The sequence below is a fragment of the Brachionichthys hirsutus genome, chromosome 21 (assembly GCF_040956055.1).
Source record: "Brachionichthys hirsutus isolate HB-005 chromosome 21, CSIRO-AGI_Bhir_v1, whole genome shotgun sequence".
NCBI classification, from domain to species: domain Eukaryota; kingdom Metazoa; phylum Chordata; class Actinopteri; order Lophiiformes; family Brachionichthyidae; genus Brachionichthys; species Brachionichthys hirsutus.
The window spans coordinates 2,182,009-2,198,562 of NC_090917.1; the positions used below are offsets into that span (position 1 = coordinate 2,182,009).

Below are 16,554 nucleotides of genomic sequence, written 5' to 3' on the forward strand. Positions count from 1 at the left end.
TGTGTTTGTGTGTGTGTGTGTGTGTGTGTGTGTGTGTGTGTGTGTGTGGGTGGGGGGCATCCCCACATTAGAAACTGCAAATGTAACTGAAAGCCTCAGATTAGCTGACATCGCTGCGACTTTCTATTTGTCTTTAATTCTTTTTATGAAAAATAACTTATGTAAGCAGATCTTTGAGTTAAGATTCCACTCGTGATTAAAAACTGAAGCATGAATCAAAAGAAGAAAACTGCCACCGGTGAAACCCTGCAGATCGGAGGCGATGCTTCTGCTATCGGATCTCCGAGACACGGGTCAGATTCATGCAGCCAGCTGCTTGTGTGTGTGTGTGTGTGTGTGTGTGTGTGTGTGTGTGTGTGTTCTTTTCTTTTGACGTTGGCGCATCTGGGCATCCATGACATCAAACTGTTTTGAAGCTCTGATCTTGAGGAAGACCGACGAGAATCCAAGATGACAATGAAAAGTCTTTGCACAGAAAACTCATGCAGTTTGAATCTTCCAGTCTTTATACAGCAGTGTGCAAGCACATGTGAGAGACACCAACTCCAGATGTGGTGCGTTAACATTTGCAAAAATATATCTTGATTTTTTTATTTTATTTTTTTTGCCTATGATTTACAGATTGACAATATAAATCATAAATTATACATGGTAAATATATATGGGGGACTGAAAACATATGTCGTATAGAATATGCTAACTTAAAGTGCTAAGGTACGAGTTTTTTTAATTTTGGAACAGGCTGCAAGCAAAAAGGTATATTCTGACCAAAACTTTTAAATCGTCCTACTACATTATGGCCCCGCCCTGCAGGGCACCGCATGAACCTAATCGATCCAAACACACTTCCATATTCATTTCCCCGGATTTGTTAGCAGATGAAGTGTGACTGGCATGTTTTAGAGAAACATTATTGTTTTTCAGAGAAATTAGAACATCAGAATTCCTTCATCCGTGATGCTCCAGCCTTCCTTCATCTTAAAAAAAACATTTCACAAAATAAAAATCCCACATCTCATTAACCGCTCCCTGCCTCTTCGTCTGCAGAATCCTCGTGGAACATTATTGTAGACATAATGTAGTGTGTGTGTGTGAGAGATAACGCTAAATGGTGACAATAGTCTGTTTCAAGAAGATGCTCCGGCTCTCCCAGGTGGTTTTACCGGTGAACGCAGGAACCGACTCCCTGACCTGCGGAGCCCCTGAACCTTCCAGCCTGCCTCTCGTAACTCGTCTTTGGCTTGCCGTACTTTGCTGAATCAAAGTGTACTGCACTGTGAAGCGAAGAAACAACACGACACCTGGAACTGGCTGAAACCACAGAAGAACACTCGTACGGTAAAAAAAAATAACAGCAGCGACCGGACCCAGTGATTATACAGGCAGGACTTTCCTACGGGGCGATCCGCATGTGGAATCACAAATCCAAACTCGTGTTTGAATACTGAAACGTGTCTTGGCCCTGATGCCGTTTTTCTTTTTTTGATCCTTACCTATAGTTTGATAACTAACTGGTGTCGCACCAGAGAATGGCTCGCCTATGTTTGACTCGACCAGGTCCACCGATCTCTTAAATAAACCTTTTTTTTTAAGAAGGGCGCCGGCGACTTGCTTGTGGCCTTCAGATCTTGCTGTTCTCCAGGTGGGAGTCAATGTGCTTGATGAGGGCGTCGTCGGGGTAATCGACAGGGAAGATCAGCTGGCAGAGAGGGCAGCTTCGCATGTCGCTCTCCTCGGTCTCCATCCAGAGCTGCAGAGCAACAAACACATAATTAGAAATAACACAAAAAAACAACAACAACACAAGGTCCTCGACTCCTGCAGGACGTTTCTGCAGGGACGAGAGGAACCACTGATTGGCTCATTATTTTAACCCCCTGAGGAGTTGCTGGTTTAACGGGGAGTACTTTTTTAATTTCATCCACCATTTTTGTAGATTTATTTTTGTGTTTTGCCATGTCAGCACAGAGAAGACTGAACCTGGCATTTTTCATACGACTTTAGACCACGATACAAAACGCAAGACAACGGACTGAAGCAACCTGGTACTAAAATATCCAGATACTTTGTGTGGAAACAAAAGTAGTCGCCCTGTGGGAGGCAGCGTGATTACATCAGCGCCGCAGAGCTGTGAGACTAACATTCGTGAGGAAGATCTCCTGCTGGTGTCGTTTCATTGTGCAGTTTGGTCGAATGTTATAAGCTATTTAAAATCCTCGGCCTGTTATAATCTGATTCAACGTGCGTGAACTCACATTGATTGAAGGCCAGGACTGAGCGTGCTCCGCTGCCATGTACCCAGGCTGGGGGTGGCAGTTGAGGGTGTTGGACCTCTGAGGGATGGGGAAGGCTGAGCAGGACGCGGGGCCCCTCATGGCGCCGCTGGGCACTGAAGCAGAAAGCGTTCCCAGTGTCCGTGGCGGGCTGATGGGATGCGGGCAGGTCCACTCCTCCTCATCCTCAGAGGACTGAGGCGGCTGGGGGGCCGGCGTAGAAGGAGGAGGCGGCTCAAAATGCAGGTGTGCCACCTCAGACAGTGGAAACGGCATCTCCCTTGAGTGGCGGATGGAGCTCTCGCCGTCTCCCCCTGCGCCACCTTGATGGGCAGATGGGGAGCTTCGGTGTTGCAGTCCGCCGTGAGGAGAGCCCACGTGTTGGGGAGGCTGTTTCGGGTAGCCCTCGATGTACGGTCTGGGTTTAGGCAGCGTGGAGACGGGGTCCAGGGAGAAGCGGGGCGGGCACTGGTAAGCCGAGGGGTCGGCGACCTCGGAGTAGCTGCGTCGACCTTGGAAGCTGGCCCTCAGGTGCTGGCTGGGAGGCCGGCTGGAGTAGGAGGCCGGGCCGTCGTTCACGTCCAGCAGCGGGGAGCGGCGGTGCATGTCCGGGGAGAGGCGCTGCAGCACCGGGGAACGTCTCTGCTGGATTGGGGAGTGATGTAGCTGAGGCGGCGCCGGAGAATGGCGCTGCGAGATGGGCGAGTGGCGCTGGGATACTGGAGAGTGGCGCTGGTGATTGATGGGAGAGTGACGCTGGACTGATGAGGGGGAAAAGATCAAAATCAAAAAAAAGCCATTATTTATGTATGATTTTACTGTCCGCATATTTCTGCCTACTTACGGTTCACAACTCCACTTTTCGGCAGAAACGGTGAGCTATGAATATTTCCAGCCCGCATAGAAATGAAACTGCCGAAACACTTTTATTTCACAACAACTATTTTAGCGGGTTTTTTTCCATTCAGTTAACAGAAACACACATTGATGTCTTTTGTTCTGTTCAGGTAGAGCTGGTGAGCCAGTCGCCACTTCAGGTGATGCTGGTGATCTCCAGCCCTCCCTCCCGGGGAGGACAGTCATACGAGACGCTTCAGTTCACACTTACTCTGAAGAGAAAATGTCCCACTTTGCTAATTTCAAACATTTAAAAGGTTTTTTTTCCCGTTGTCATTTACAGCCAAGATCCAATCGCATCAATAGCTCAGGAGGCTAATGACATTTAATGTGTGTGTGTGTGTGTGTGTGTGAATGCATGTGAGATGCTCAGCAGTGAGACGATGACGGTGCGTGACAGGAAGAGAAAGGTGTTGCTACCCTTTTAGCATCGTTTTATTCTACAACTGCTTCTGTCTTTAATTTGCAAGCGAGGAAACGGAAGCAACAAATCACACACCTGGCAGAAAATGACAAACAAGCAGCAACTGAGGAGTCAAATAAGCACAAGCCTCTGCCCAGACAACCTATGAGAAGCTTATAAAGCTCGACGATGCCGTGTTAGATGAACTGAACTCCTGCTAACCTGGACTGGGCTGCTCCTGCGAGGCTTTCCTCAGGATCTCCGTCTGCTTGGAGCTCAGTGCTTGGAGGCGGCCCAGCTCCTCCGTCAGCTCCGTGTAGGCCAGGGCTAAGTTCACCCTGGAGGAAGGCGGAGGAGAGGAGACACTTATTGAATTATCATAACCACTGTCGTCATGAGATATTACAATGCAGGCGGAAGGATAAAGCAGTACACCGCTACATGCGCGTGCAAAACACTGTCATCTCGTCTTAAAACCAGTCCGTGCACGGAGTAATCAAAGGAGGAGTGATTGACTTTAAGTGGTTAAAAAAAAAAAAAAATTATAGGATGGGATTCTGTTTAGAATAGTGCAGCTCTATAGTTCAGACTCTGTCGCTGCCCTCGTCTTCTTCATGGCCTCCTTAGTGTTGACCTGAAACGCACTCATTCCAGCGCCGACAGTCTGAGATTAGACTATTCACTGCAAAACAGATGAGATGTGAAGCCCTGAAATTTAACTAAAAATCAGTTAAGATAATAACCTTACACCGCCGGCGTGAATAATTTCTTGAATCAAGAGCCGTCGGCTTTGATTAGCCTCACAGACAACAAATTAACCGCCTCCCAGATGATGCTAAACTTGCACCGACTTTTAATTTTGAAAGACTTCCTGCAGTGGATCGTCTTCCCTCCTGCCCTGCATTTATCTTTCTGAATTTTTATTTCCTGTAATAAGGTTTTTGATTCGTCTCATTTTAATTAGCAATTTTAATAACTTGTATTCTGTTTAAAATAAATAAATATGGAAATTATGACATTTCTTCTTCATCGCCTTCAGACTCGTGAGAGGCTGCTGCGTCTGCACATATTAAAAGGATGCGGCATATTTCCTGTCTATTTAATTAGACTCATTATAACAAATTCTCCTTCGTCTTTCAAACTATATTCAGGAGAGGACAATTTTACAAGTAAAACTCCGTAGCTGTGCTGCTTCCGGGACACACTTTATAAACCACACAATAATCTGTGCTAAAATCGAGGGCTTATCCATTTTGAAGATAACTCAGAACTTCCACTGGGTGTTCGGGGTTTGTCGCTGGCCCACCAGGTTTTCCAACCATCTGCTATATGAGTCAGACAGAGTGATGAGCAAACCCCCTTTCTTTGTCTTCGATTGTATGTGTGTGTGTGTGTGTGTGCACGGACTGTAGTGTGTACAGGACAGCGCCGGCGGCTTGTGATCCTCAATGCAGCATCGATAATATGATGAAATCGATCAGGTACAAGTGTGTGTGTGTGTGTGTGTGTGTGTGTGTGTAGGTGTGTGTGGGAGAGATGAAGTGGGTGAATTGTGGGCTGAAATCTGACCTCTGACCCGATCAGATGAGAAGGAGGCGTCGCTGCAGCCTGTGAGATCTGAACTGCTCTTTGTTAACTATTAGATGTTCTTTTTCAAGCCTCCTGCCGTTTGGTCGCTCACATTAACAGCTGAACGGTCGTGCTTTGTTGCAAAACTGAGATATTCATTTGTTCTTAATTTATTTATTTATTTTTTTTAAAGTGATTTCATCGCATGCCCGTCGGGGGACTAGCGCTAAACGGCGAGGCCTTTTGAAAGCCACAGGAATGGCTCTTGCATGGAGGCATACAAACATACGTTAATTACATTTAGATAAATTGCTTCCAAAAGCTGCACTTGATGCCTCTTGGTTCATTTCTGAATTCCCTGCAAAGATGTCTTCTTCAACTCAAAAGCATGTTGTGATTTACTTTAAACAGCCTCGCGTTTTTGAAGAAGGAAACATCAGTCGCTGCATGTGGCTTGTGGTCGGTGAGGGTTTTTTCTTTTTGTACTTTCCATCTCCTTATTTTTCATATCTACCTGAGGTTTAGTTAGATTTTGGTTAAAATGACCAATTATTTCCCCCCAAAAAATTATTTCTGACCACAAATAGTGTTTCTTAAAATTACACAAATCTCTCTGTAACCTGTACTGTACACATGTAATCTAAATGGAATATAAATTGTATGTACTGTAGAACTCCTGACAAGAAACCCACAAATTTGCTGAAATGTACAATGCTGACATTTAATTTTCAGAAATTCTAAAGTGCAGATTATTATGCTGAACAGGATGTGATTAATTTTTTTTTTTTAAATCCACATCAATCTGTGCAGTTTACACTAAATGAGCCTAATTACAAGAAAAAGCTCCAGGAAGTGAAGAATCGACATTGTAGGTTTTGCAGTGGGAGTAAGCGGTGATGTTGAGTAAAACCAAAAGGTGACCGAGGTCTGGAAAAAGCAGTGGGTTCTACCACACGCTCAGTCAAATCACTCTTGGCTGCCGTGCCGTTCACTTTCAGTTTGCTCCCTTTCGAAACACTTCTGGGGTTTTGTTGTGTGGGAGTCAGATGTCCAATTTGATGTGTTTTTATTTAATATATATATACTGTATATATTATATATATATATATATATATTACCTGCAGTACTGAATAAACAGCCTGGGCAGGAGATAATGTCCAGATAAGATTCTTTCTCTTCTCTCAAACCAAAAGCACATTTCTGTCGACGGCTGACACAGAAGCAAAGTGGAGATACAAATGTGATTGTTTTAGTAATTGATCGATAAGAGCTGATAACTCAGATTCACAACCAACACACAGGCATCAGGAGATAGACACGAGGACACTGCCCCCTGCTGTTCAGACTGGTCTCCTGCAGGGCCTCCTTGTTTAATACCTGTGTCTTTTTTGTTGTAAGACACGTTGCTCCCTGACATTTGCTTCTGCCCCCCCCCCCCCCCCCCCCCTCCCTTCAAGCCAGAGAGATCTGCTGTGGTCACTTACTGCTCGTCCCCCACCTTCTTTATCCACTCCACGTCGCACTGCTTGCACGGGGAAGTCATTTCCTGTGGGAAGCAGAGCATGAAACTAGATTAGCGTGCAGGTGCTGGTGGAATAAGGGACAAAATCTGTCAGGCAACATCTGAAAACAGGCCGGGATGCGTCTTTCAGCGTAACCTGAGACTCAATATAGCCGTCCTGTCTATAGATTGTCTCGATTTACACGACATTTCCGGCTACAAGTGTCCATGAGCATCTCTGACAAACTCAAACCGCCCCACCCGTGTGGCATCTAACACTGACCCTGTCTCGCTGGCTGTTCTGCAGCATCATCATCTCCTCCTTCAGCCTCTCACACTCCCCCTTCAGCTCCTTTTCTCGCTGGCATGCTCCCTGGGCCTCCTGCCGCGCCCCCTCCAGCTCTGCTTCCAGCTGTTGCAGCTTCAGGTCAGACAGGGCATCCAGGCTCCGGGAGCTCTGTAAAGTCAAGGCCGGACAGTCCAGCACTGTGAGGATGAGAAAAAAGAAAAAGAAGAAGGGGGGAGATGTTAGAAGATATGGTGCTGTTTTCCTGTTTCACCCCCCCCCGACTGACGCAGCGTCTGAGGGCAGATCGTACCTGGGTGATGTGATCTGTGTGGGCAGCTCTGCTACAAGGCTAACAAAGCTGCAGCCTCCTCTCCGCTATGCACATGCAGATTAGCGTGCACATATTTATTTTAATGCTGAATTTGCATTAAATATGAGCTTTTTTTATGTAAACGTATGCCTCCTCTTCCCTTCATCGAGGTATAGCATCAGTAGAGGCATTTGTTGAGGTGGCGGGTATGGACTTTTCAGCAGCCAAAGAGGACAAGGTTCACCGTCTGGCGACTCCAGATGTGCTACAGCCTCAAAATGCTGGAAACTTCTGACCCGGAGAGGATATTTCACTTCATATTCCAAAATGTTAATAGAATTTTTCTCTCACAAATGCCGATCATGCAGCGGAGTGACCCTCCTTGGTTCGAGCCTCTTTGAAAGTTGTATTATAATTTTTTTTACGTTTCTGACAGAGGAATTAATTTGCATCATTATCAGTCCATCTCACAGGCTTTCTAGCGTTTGCTAATGCAGGCTAATCACAATACAGATCACTTTAGCGGCGCAGATGGCAGCAACGGGCGGAATAATACAGAATAATCCTCAAATTTCCAGTTCAACGTTTTGAAGCCAGAATGTTTGAATTTCAAATCGGCAGCACCCAGAAAGATCTGAAGGCTCTTTTTCTGTAACTGTGACTGGCGAGTTGGAACAATATATCTGGTTCTCTCCAACAAACGGAGGATTAGCCCGACCTCAATTAAAATGATTTACAGCCAGATTGTTGGATCTGATTAAAGATTGAGAGAGAAATGAGCAGCGATGAACAGAGAGTCGAAGTCGAGGCTTTTTCTTAGATGCCGCATGAAAAAAACTGGCATGTGCAAGAGATCATTAATATTTGGCAATAATCCTGAAGAAAACTCCCGTTAATGAAACATAATTTGTCTTCAATAGTTATTAAACGAATAATTCCAAAGTCTCGGTGAGTTTAATGTCCAGAAACGTTCATAATGAGGGTCAAATTATCACGCCTGCTGCTTTCATGTGCTTTCAGTGACACAACGGAGAATCTGAGCTGCCTTGGCGGAGGTTTGCTTTTTGAGCGTGTCTAGTTAATTATGAATTGATATGCAGATTAGATCAATCAGGAAAGTGTTGGTATTAAATTTTCATTCATTCTCTGTCGCATTATTGAGACCAACGGTTTCATTTCATTTTCATTATCGCCGTAATCGTAAAAAACTCTCATAAAATACTCCTGATACTAAATAGGAAATTTAACTTTTTGGGTTTTAATAATAGTGAAAGAAATCAGAACTTATAGAAATTTAGGCTAGGCTCATGTAAAGCAGTATGGATAAAGATGAGGATGAGGAAGATAAGAAGCTGTTGCTCACTGTGTGCGTCCGGGCCGGCGTGAAGCTGCAGGTACTGCATGTCTTTGCTGTGCAGCTGCATGTTGAGCTTCTGCAGGGAGGAGTCCCTCTGCCTCAGAACCGACTCCAGGCCCAGGATACGCTCCACATGCTTCTCCACCAGGCTGGTCTGCAGGTCAGACACATCCTTTACTGATTTATGCCTATATACATGCATTGATCAGTCCACATGTGTGCAGCCGTGGATGTGTAGAGAAAGAATTTCAACAACTTGCTAAATTAAAACTTTATGTTCCCTGAAAAAAACCACGAAGCTTTTGTGGATCTTTGACTCAAAAAGGATTCTTCGCTCTGAAGGCTTGTTGACTCACTGCTAGAATTAATAATAAAAATAAAAAAAGGTTCACTCAGATGTTAATTACATAGAAATGAGTAGTACAGCCTGAAGTGCGTAGTCAAAGTGATGTAGTACAATTCCTGTCTTCGTATATTCTTCTTGTTTGTACTTTCAGTGCCTTGTCGGTAAAATCAATAGAACAAAAAACCTTCACCTGCCACTAATGCGTCTAAAGAAATTTTAAACACTAATTAAGTTGAGACAGATGGGTGGCGGGACAGAGTCCCTGTCCAAATGTGAACCAGGAACATTTTACTTCAGGGACTCGCCTTCTGCAGCCGACAGCATTTTTAATGTGGCCGTGTGAGAAATTAATGCGACCTTTAAAAATGTAGCACGTGCGATACTAAATACTAAATCACGGAATCTGCTACTAACAGCCTGCCACTCTTGTGGTGACCAAATTTACACCTGAACCTGAATGCAAGGATTTGCTGTGCGGGTTAGCCCGTTTGTGCATGAGTGTCCACATACGTTTGGTTAAATAGCGTATTTGGCACTTAAAATGTAATCATCTATAACGCACATTTCCTCTATGGGATATCGGCCACGAGCTTTACGGTTTATGTTGTGCCCCGTCAGCAGAGTGTGACACAGAATGCTCTACTGGGCCATATGGCTCGTGTGCAGAGCGAACCCACAGTGCAGTGAACTGAATAATTCCTCTGACCATCTTGTCGAGATCCCTCTGGAGGTTGCTCTTCTCCATGTGAATCTTCTCATAAGCCTGGATCACATCCTCAAGCTGCTCCTCTCGCTCCTTTCTCTTCTGGAGCTGAAGCGAGACACAGAGAAAGGAAGGAAGAGCCGAGAGCTTGGAGAGGGGCGGCGGGGAAATCTTGACATACATTATCAGTTTTCTAACTTCCGAGCAAAGCAAGGGAGGAAGCGTACACTCAAAACTTCCAGTGCGAGAGTCATCAAACATTTCTGTGTTATGCAACTGAGCTGAGTTGTGACACTGAATCCTAAAAAAAAAAAAAAAAAAAAAACTAGGATGCATACGACCCCCACCAGCTTGGCAAATGCATAAATCACATTCTTGACATCTTGCTGCATCTGGCATGGATACAAAAATCACATCCTGCTTTGGCAGGCCTGGGGGGGGGGCAGGCATACATTAAATCCTGTGATTTTTCTAGAGCAGACGAGGTTCCAGCAGCAGGGGGGCTGGTTTTGTTTAAGAGCATCTTCTCTTTCAGAATACCAGCGACAGAAACAGCAGGGTGTTGTGATGAGCGGGGAATCGAGTCGGTGAGGAGAATGAAGTGCATCGCTACGTGATTCGGCGTGTCTATGGTAACATGTCGCCAAGGTGAGGACGGCTTGTCAGCGGCATCACGGCTGGGGAGGGCAGGATTCCTGCAGAACTGGATTTCTGTAAACACCGTTTCAAATATAATAGCAGTTTATTTATAGGCGCTCTCATTAAATGTTCCCCTGAGTCCATGTGAGGCAGAGAGTTCCAGCATCACGTTCTGGGTTTATTCACTAAAATGCGATATTTTGCATTTTCTTTTGTTTTGTTCAATTTTCCACCAGTTGCAAATATCCTCTAGTATTTGTTAAATATATATATAGATATATATTTTTTTTTCTTGGATTTATTTCCACCGTATCGGGGCGACAAAAGCAACACATTTTCCTTTTTGTGTTTGTAATGACGCGTCTCAGTCACTGTAGTGCCATGCTCATATTAGCATGCTAGTGGGCTCCTGGGCTAAAAAAGATATGCTCAGCCGATCACCGTGACTGTCGCGTGACTCAGACACGTGAGGAGAGGCTGCAGCATCTTTGCTTTGCGACCTCTGCTTTCCTCTGCGCTCCTGACATCACGTATGTTACCAGCTTTCCTCGATGACTGCAAGTCATCAGAACAGAACAGGATAAAGTCTGTGTGTGTGTGTGTGTGTGTAGGTGTGTGTGTGTGTGCGTGTCCCAGCAGAGCGCGCTCAGTGAGCCGTGACACATTTCATCATTCTGAATGGCCGGTGTCGGAACCATTTCACCTTGGCTTTCCAATGCTCCATATTTCTTCTGCTCCCATGAACCATTTCCTTTCTTCAGCTCTTTTTATAATTTTTTTTTATTTTACCTCTGGTGCTACCAGCTTTACCTCTAACTTCCTGTGTCAGTCTTTTTTTTTTTCAGAAATGGTGGCATCTCTGTAAACATATTACTGACGCTGCCACGCTCCTCTCATTCCATACCCATTTCTGGAAGGAGAACCCTTCAGGTAAATGTAGAATCGTAGAAACGTGTTGCTCCTGTTTCCTTTAAAACTCTGCATCTGTGCAGAATGTTCACGTCTTATTCTATAATTCAAATCTGTGTTTGAGGTATCATCCCAACAAGCACTGCAGGACCCGCATGGTTTTTGCTTTTATTTTGCATAACCCTGCCCAGGTTTGGGCCCAATTATATTTCCATCTCAGAAATGGAACACCAATAGGATTAACACCCAATCCTAGTAATTTTGCTTGGGCAGCAGCTGTGGTGTTTAATTAGTTCTGGGTGTCCTTCTGTCTACCAGGATGACCTCAATTCACCTGAAAAAATTCAATTAATTCACGAGCACGGAGGTATTTCTGCACATTTCATGCACAGAGGATGAGCATTTCTTCTTATTTCACACATATCCCATATCGCCTCTGCTTTTTCTCTTTTTGCACCTCTCTCCTCCCTCCCTGCCATGCCTCCTTTATTCGCCCCCCCTCCCCCCCCTTTGTCCTCAGCTCTCCCCTTACCTCATGGGTCAGGACGTTGACTCTTTGCTGCAAGTTGCCATTTTCTGAGTGCAGCAGCGCCGTCTCCTTGTTCTCAAAGGAGCAGTAGGAGTTGGTGTTCTCCCCAAACTCGTTGATCATGGGGAACTGCAGAAAGGGACAGTTAGACGTAGAATAATGAGGACACGGTTTGTTTGGTCCTGTTTAATTTAATAGCTTCTCACATCATCTGTAATCCTGAGCATCATTGAATTGTAGTAGATAGTTGTGTTGTTAAGGGAGAATAAACAATGAGAATCCTTAAAAACACATAAAAAAAAGATATGCTTCATACATTTTTAACAGCTGAGCACTTTTGGTTGAGTAAACGTTACACAAACAGTTGTAAATAGTGTGTGTGTGTGTGTGTGTGTCTGAATGAATAATGAGGTTGTAAGGCAGGGAATAAGACGACATTTTTATTTAACGCTTGATGCTGATGTGCTGATGTGTCTGTACTTGTATGGTTTTTGTATTTTGTCATTACTGTTAGATGTAGCACAACTTCACAGAGAAACATTCCTAGTCAGTGAACACTCACTGACAATGGTTCTGATTCTGATTCTGATTCTGATGAATGCATCCTTGGTTTTAGATTTTTGGGATTTGTTAGAAATATTACAATTATAAAAACAAGTATTTGCATCACATCGCCTCCAAACGATCCATAAATATTTTTCATTTTTTCATTTTCTAACCGCTTATTCCGTTATCGGGTCACGGGCCAAGCTGGAGCCAATCCCAGCAGTCAATGGGCGAGAGGCAGGGGACACCCCGGACAAGCCGCCAGTTCATCGCAGGGCAACACAGAGACATACAACCAGCCACACACACACTCACACCTACGGACAATTTAGTGTCACCAATCAGCCTAGGCTGCACGTTTTTGGTGGTGGGAGGAAGCCGGAGAACCCGGAGGGAACCCACGCAGACACGGGGAGAACATGCAAACTCCTCACAGAATGGCCACAAGCCGGAGACGAACCTGCGACCATCTTGCTGTGAGGCAACAGTGCTTACCACTGCGCCACCGAGCCGCCATCCGTAAATATATCTTATGAAATAAAAACTGCTTTGATGCCGTATGAAAATATTTACAATATGCAGAAATGCACACATAAATACACGCTGTAAAGAATTCCGGTGATATAATTTTTTAGAGCGTGTATTTAAGGGTGGGGTATGTACTGGGATTTGTTTCGTTATTGCGCTAAACTGTTGTTTGGTGTCTGGATCCTCTGATGGAAAAACAAATGCATGTGCTGCAACCTAAATGAGCCCATTTACATTTAGAGCGCCGTAAACACGGAGGGGCTTTTCATTTTCTGCGTGAAGCCTTTTGCTGCTGATGTCAAGTCTATTTCAGGAGCAAACAACCTTTTTCCATTTAGCAGAACACCTCTCTCTGCTCAGTTTAACAGGGAACGTTCAGAACACAGGCAAAAAGAAAAAAAATCCCCCCCCCCCCTCCACCCCTCAAGGGAGGAGGCCTTAGACTTCTCACACCGCCGAGCATTGGAAAAACGGGAGAACAGCATCGCTTCAAACAATGCTCAAAGCGGCAGGAAGCGCTCCCATCTGCATCATTACAGCTGCTACTCAGGCAGCGCCTGCAGCAACACTTACAAGTCCTCGGCGTAAGCCTTAAAATAACAGCAAAGAATCTCGTGTTTGGGAAAAGGCTCTCCCCGCATGAGAATTTACAATTATCAGGAGTCAAAAGTGTTGATTTTAGGTTATCAGTCTTTCTATAGAATAGAGACGTTTTTCAATTGGAGGACAAGTTCCATCGACTAATACGTCAAAATGCATTAAAGATATTCGATGCAAAGCCTCATAGTTTAACCCAGAATGCAAGTTTTCTGGAGCTGCACATCACTGAACAGTCAGTTTCTGTACAGACAGCATCCTTTTGCAACAGCATGCATCTTTTTTGGGAAATTCCTTCCTCAGCATTTCGGCTATAAGCTGCTGCTTTTTGATAATTTATTGTCACTGAATCCTTTTCCCTCGTCTCCGGTACCAAAGAAGTGCTTTGCTATTGATACGTCTCTCTGTGGCATCACAAACAGCTCGTTGAAAACCAGTCAAACAAAAAAAGAAAAAAAAGCTGAGGGGAAAGTGGGAACATTCGGCTTTTGGCTTCATATCATTCCTGGAATAAGTAGCTAACTACAAATAAGGAGAATATCCGGGCATGGATTTATTTCTCTCTCGCTCATCTCCTTTTACTGCCTCATTTGTCTTCTCTTGTGCATCTTCCACCGTGACATTCTGCACATTTAACTCCAGTCTTTCCACTCTTTGTCCCTACTTTTTCATTTTCCTCCTCCTCCTCCTATTCCTGCATGCTGACTCACCCATTGGTCCGGCTACAGCTAGGAGGCGGATTTCTGCCTCGTCTGCTCCTCATTCAACCAGAAGGTTGTAAACAAGCCGCGGCTGGTGCAGGAATATTCCTGCACCCGCTATTTGCTATTTCATTGTTCGATGAAACTGTGAGACAAATGAAGCTGATTCACGATCAACTGATCAGAATCTCAGAATCTGGTTAAATGTGGATTTTGGTGTTCACAGTCTTTTATCAGCTGCATGTAAGCACGTAGTTGGAAATCTTTTTTTTTTTTAAATGAGTCAAAAATTCTTGTCAAAAATTCTCTCTGATAAATTATTCCCAGTAAGACTTTACAGAAATCAGTAACTAGGATCACATGGTCACATTTGAACTGGGTCTAAAATGTCTCTGAATAATTCCACTTCCCTTAATGAAAATAGAAACAAGAAAAGAGTGAGTGGATAGATCTCTCTTGCTAATTCATTGCAAGCAAACCAGTCGTCCGGAAGCAGAGACCAATTTTGTCTGATTATGGACCGGGACTAAAAGTAACATCAATAATGATTTTGCGGAGAACTTTGTGAAAAGCCTTCACCTTTATCTCATAGATCTTGAGTTTCCTCTTGATAGTGGAGTTCTCTCGCTCCAGGCAGGACAGCCTCGTCTTGATGTCCTGATAGGCAGTGATGAGGGCAAAGTGGGAGGCTGAGTAGACGTCGTCTGGGGGCAGGGTGGAGGAGCTCCACGCCACGCTTCCACAGCCATCCTCCCTCAGGCCTCCCGGGTCGCCGCCTCCTCCGAGCAGCCCCAGCTCCCCTCCGAACAGAGACTGCATCCCTCAGAGCCTCAACCTGAGGAGCGGACGCAGACAGACATGTTTGAGGATCAGACTATACCCGATTCTGTCATTTCCAATCTAATGCACTGCATGTGAAAACGTCATTTCACGCTTGCCGCAGTGCTAAAAGCACCAAGCAGACTTCTGCAGGCAGTGAACAAGAGAACAAAGCAGGGATTCAGCAGAACGCTGTTGGACTGCTGGCGCAGGCAAAGTGTAATATTCAAAAGGAACGTGAGCACAGCGAGACACAGGAGGGGGGGGGACTGAGGGACGTTAATGATCTTTAAAAATGACTCTGCGCTTATTATCGCTTCACTATCGCTCCACATGCAGGGACAGTAATCCAGTTCACGCACTGAGTGTGTTTACGTGCAAGATATATCGAAGGGGTCTCCTTTACAAAGCAGGCTGCCGCTCAAATTTGCTGCTCAGTGGGATTTTGGATGGAAATAAGCCAGCAGTTATTTTGTTCAAATCCTCCACGCATTTGCCTTTCCACGCCAAGATTTGATCTTTCAAGAAGTTTAATTGTCTCTTCATTCCCGACGAAGCCTCATTTGTGCTGGCATTAATCCAGAGGCAGGCAGCATCGATATGAGGTGACGGTAAGGTAGCTTTCACTGGACGAACTGAGCGGAGGCTTTATTTCCTGGATGGGGGGGTTAGCTTTGGAAAAGACAGGTGAGGAAACGGTAAAGGATTTAACCCGAGGCTTTATGAAGTCTTGGATGCTCTGGGGGAAAATAACAGAGGACTTCCTGATGCGTTTTGAAGAAGCTGAACACACAGACACACTTGGTGTGTCGTTAACTACCTATAGCAGGCTAGACTGCTGTCAAACACTCTGGAGCGCCCCCCATTAAGTTTTTTCAGCGTTTGCTCTTAAAGTTCAGAGTCTCTTGAGGACTGTACCAAAGTTTCTTTGAGTCTATTTTCAGACTTCACTTTGCTATTTGCTGTTTTTTTGTTCCCTGAAAACTCAACGGGCCCCAGCTGGAAATGCACTCTGAGTTTTCAGAAGTTTTATTATTATTTTTTGGGACAGAAAAAGGAACCAAACAATAAAATACAATTGCTACTAAAGCTGTGAAAAGATGCAGTCATTTGATTATTGCTTAAGATGAACCTCCTTCACAGCGTTATAGCTGTAAAGATACCGATTATAGCATTTTAAAGCAAAAGCCACTTGTTTCTCAGTATATTTTATAACATCCCAGCCCTGTGAGAATTCAAGTTTCATCCAAACACACTCAGAAGAACTGGATTTATATTGTTTCCTTTAGTTTATGTGAAGAAACTTTTTAATAGGTCGATTTATTCATTTCCAATCATCAAATCCTTTCGGTGCGGAGCTCCCTTTTGATTTCTGTGTGCCCCGCAGGTGAATGGACAAGCGTGTGCATTTATTCACACTCGGACGCTCGCACGGCTCCGTGCCCTCGTCCCATTCCACAGCACGTTACAGAACACGCCCTCCGACAGCCTGCACGCTCCTTGAATGGCATGATGAATGAGCTTAGGAGTTAGCCGACCAGGCTACATTACCAGCTGGATTTGCCCCCCCCCCCTGCTCCCCTGCCTCTAGGCCTCGGGGCATTAATGCTGTCAGAGATGATATATGGCTCCTGTGAT

The 16,554-nt window shown here is 44.9% G+C and overlaps 1 protein-coding gene across 1 annotated transcript; it reads right to left on the reverse strand.

Annotated features, from left to right (window-relative positions):
* Positions 1-1,621: 1,621 nt before the first annotated feature.
* LOC137910264 (TANK-binding kinase 1-binding protein 1-like) lies at positions 1,622-14,916 on the reverse strand. Its single transcript, XM_068754706.1, has 9 exons — positions 14,677-14,916; positions 11,729-11,854; positions 9,652-9,756; positions 8,606-8,753; positions 6,927-7,129; positions 6,627-6,688; positions 3,796-3,911; positions 2,256-3,034; positions 1,622-1,750 (listed from the first exon to the last, which is right to left on the reverse strand). The coding sequence occupies exons 1-9, from the start codon at positions 14,914-14,916 to the stop codon at positions 1,622-1,624; spliced, it is 1,908 nt and encodes a 635-aa protein (XP_068610807.1).
* Between the last annotated feature and the right edge of the window lie 1,638 nt (positions 14,917-16,554).

Bases quoted from the DNA above. Each gene is read 5' to 3' on its own strand.
- LOC137910264 (XM_068754706.1), bottom strand. From the start codon at position 14,916: ATGCAGTCTCTGTTCGGAGGGGAGCTGGGGCTGCTCGGAGGAGGCGGC. The intron at 11,855-14,676 runs GTGAAGGCTTTT...CCCTTTCTGCAG, and splicing joins TCAAGATCTATGAGATAAAG to TTCCCCATGATCAACGAGTT. The intron at 9,757-11,728 runs GTAAGGGGAGAG...GTCTCGCTTCAG, and splicing joins TCAACGTCCTGACCCATGAG to CTCCAGAAGAGAAAGGAGCG.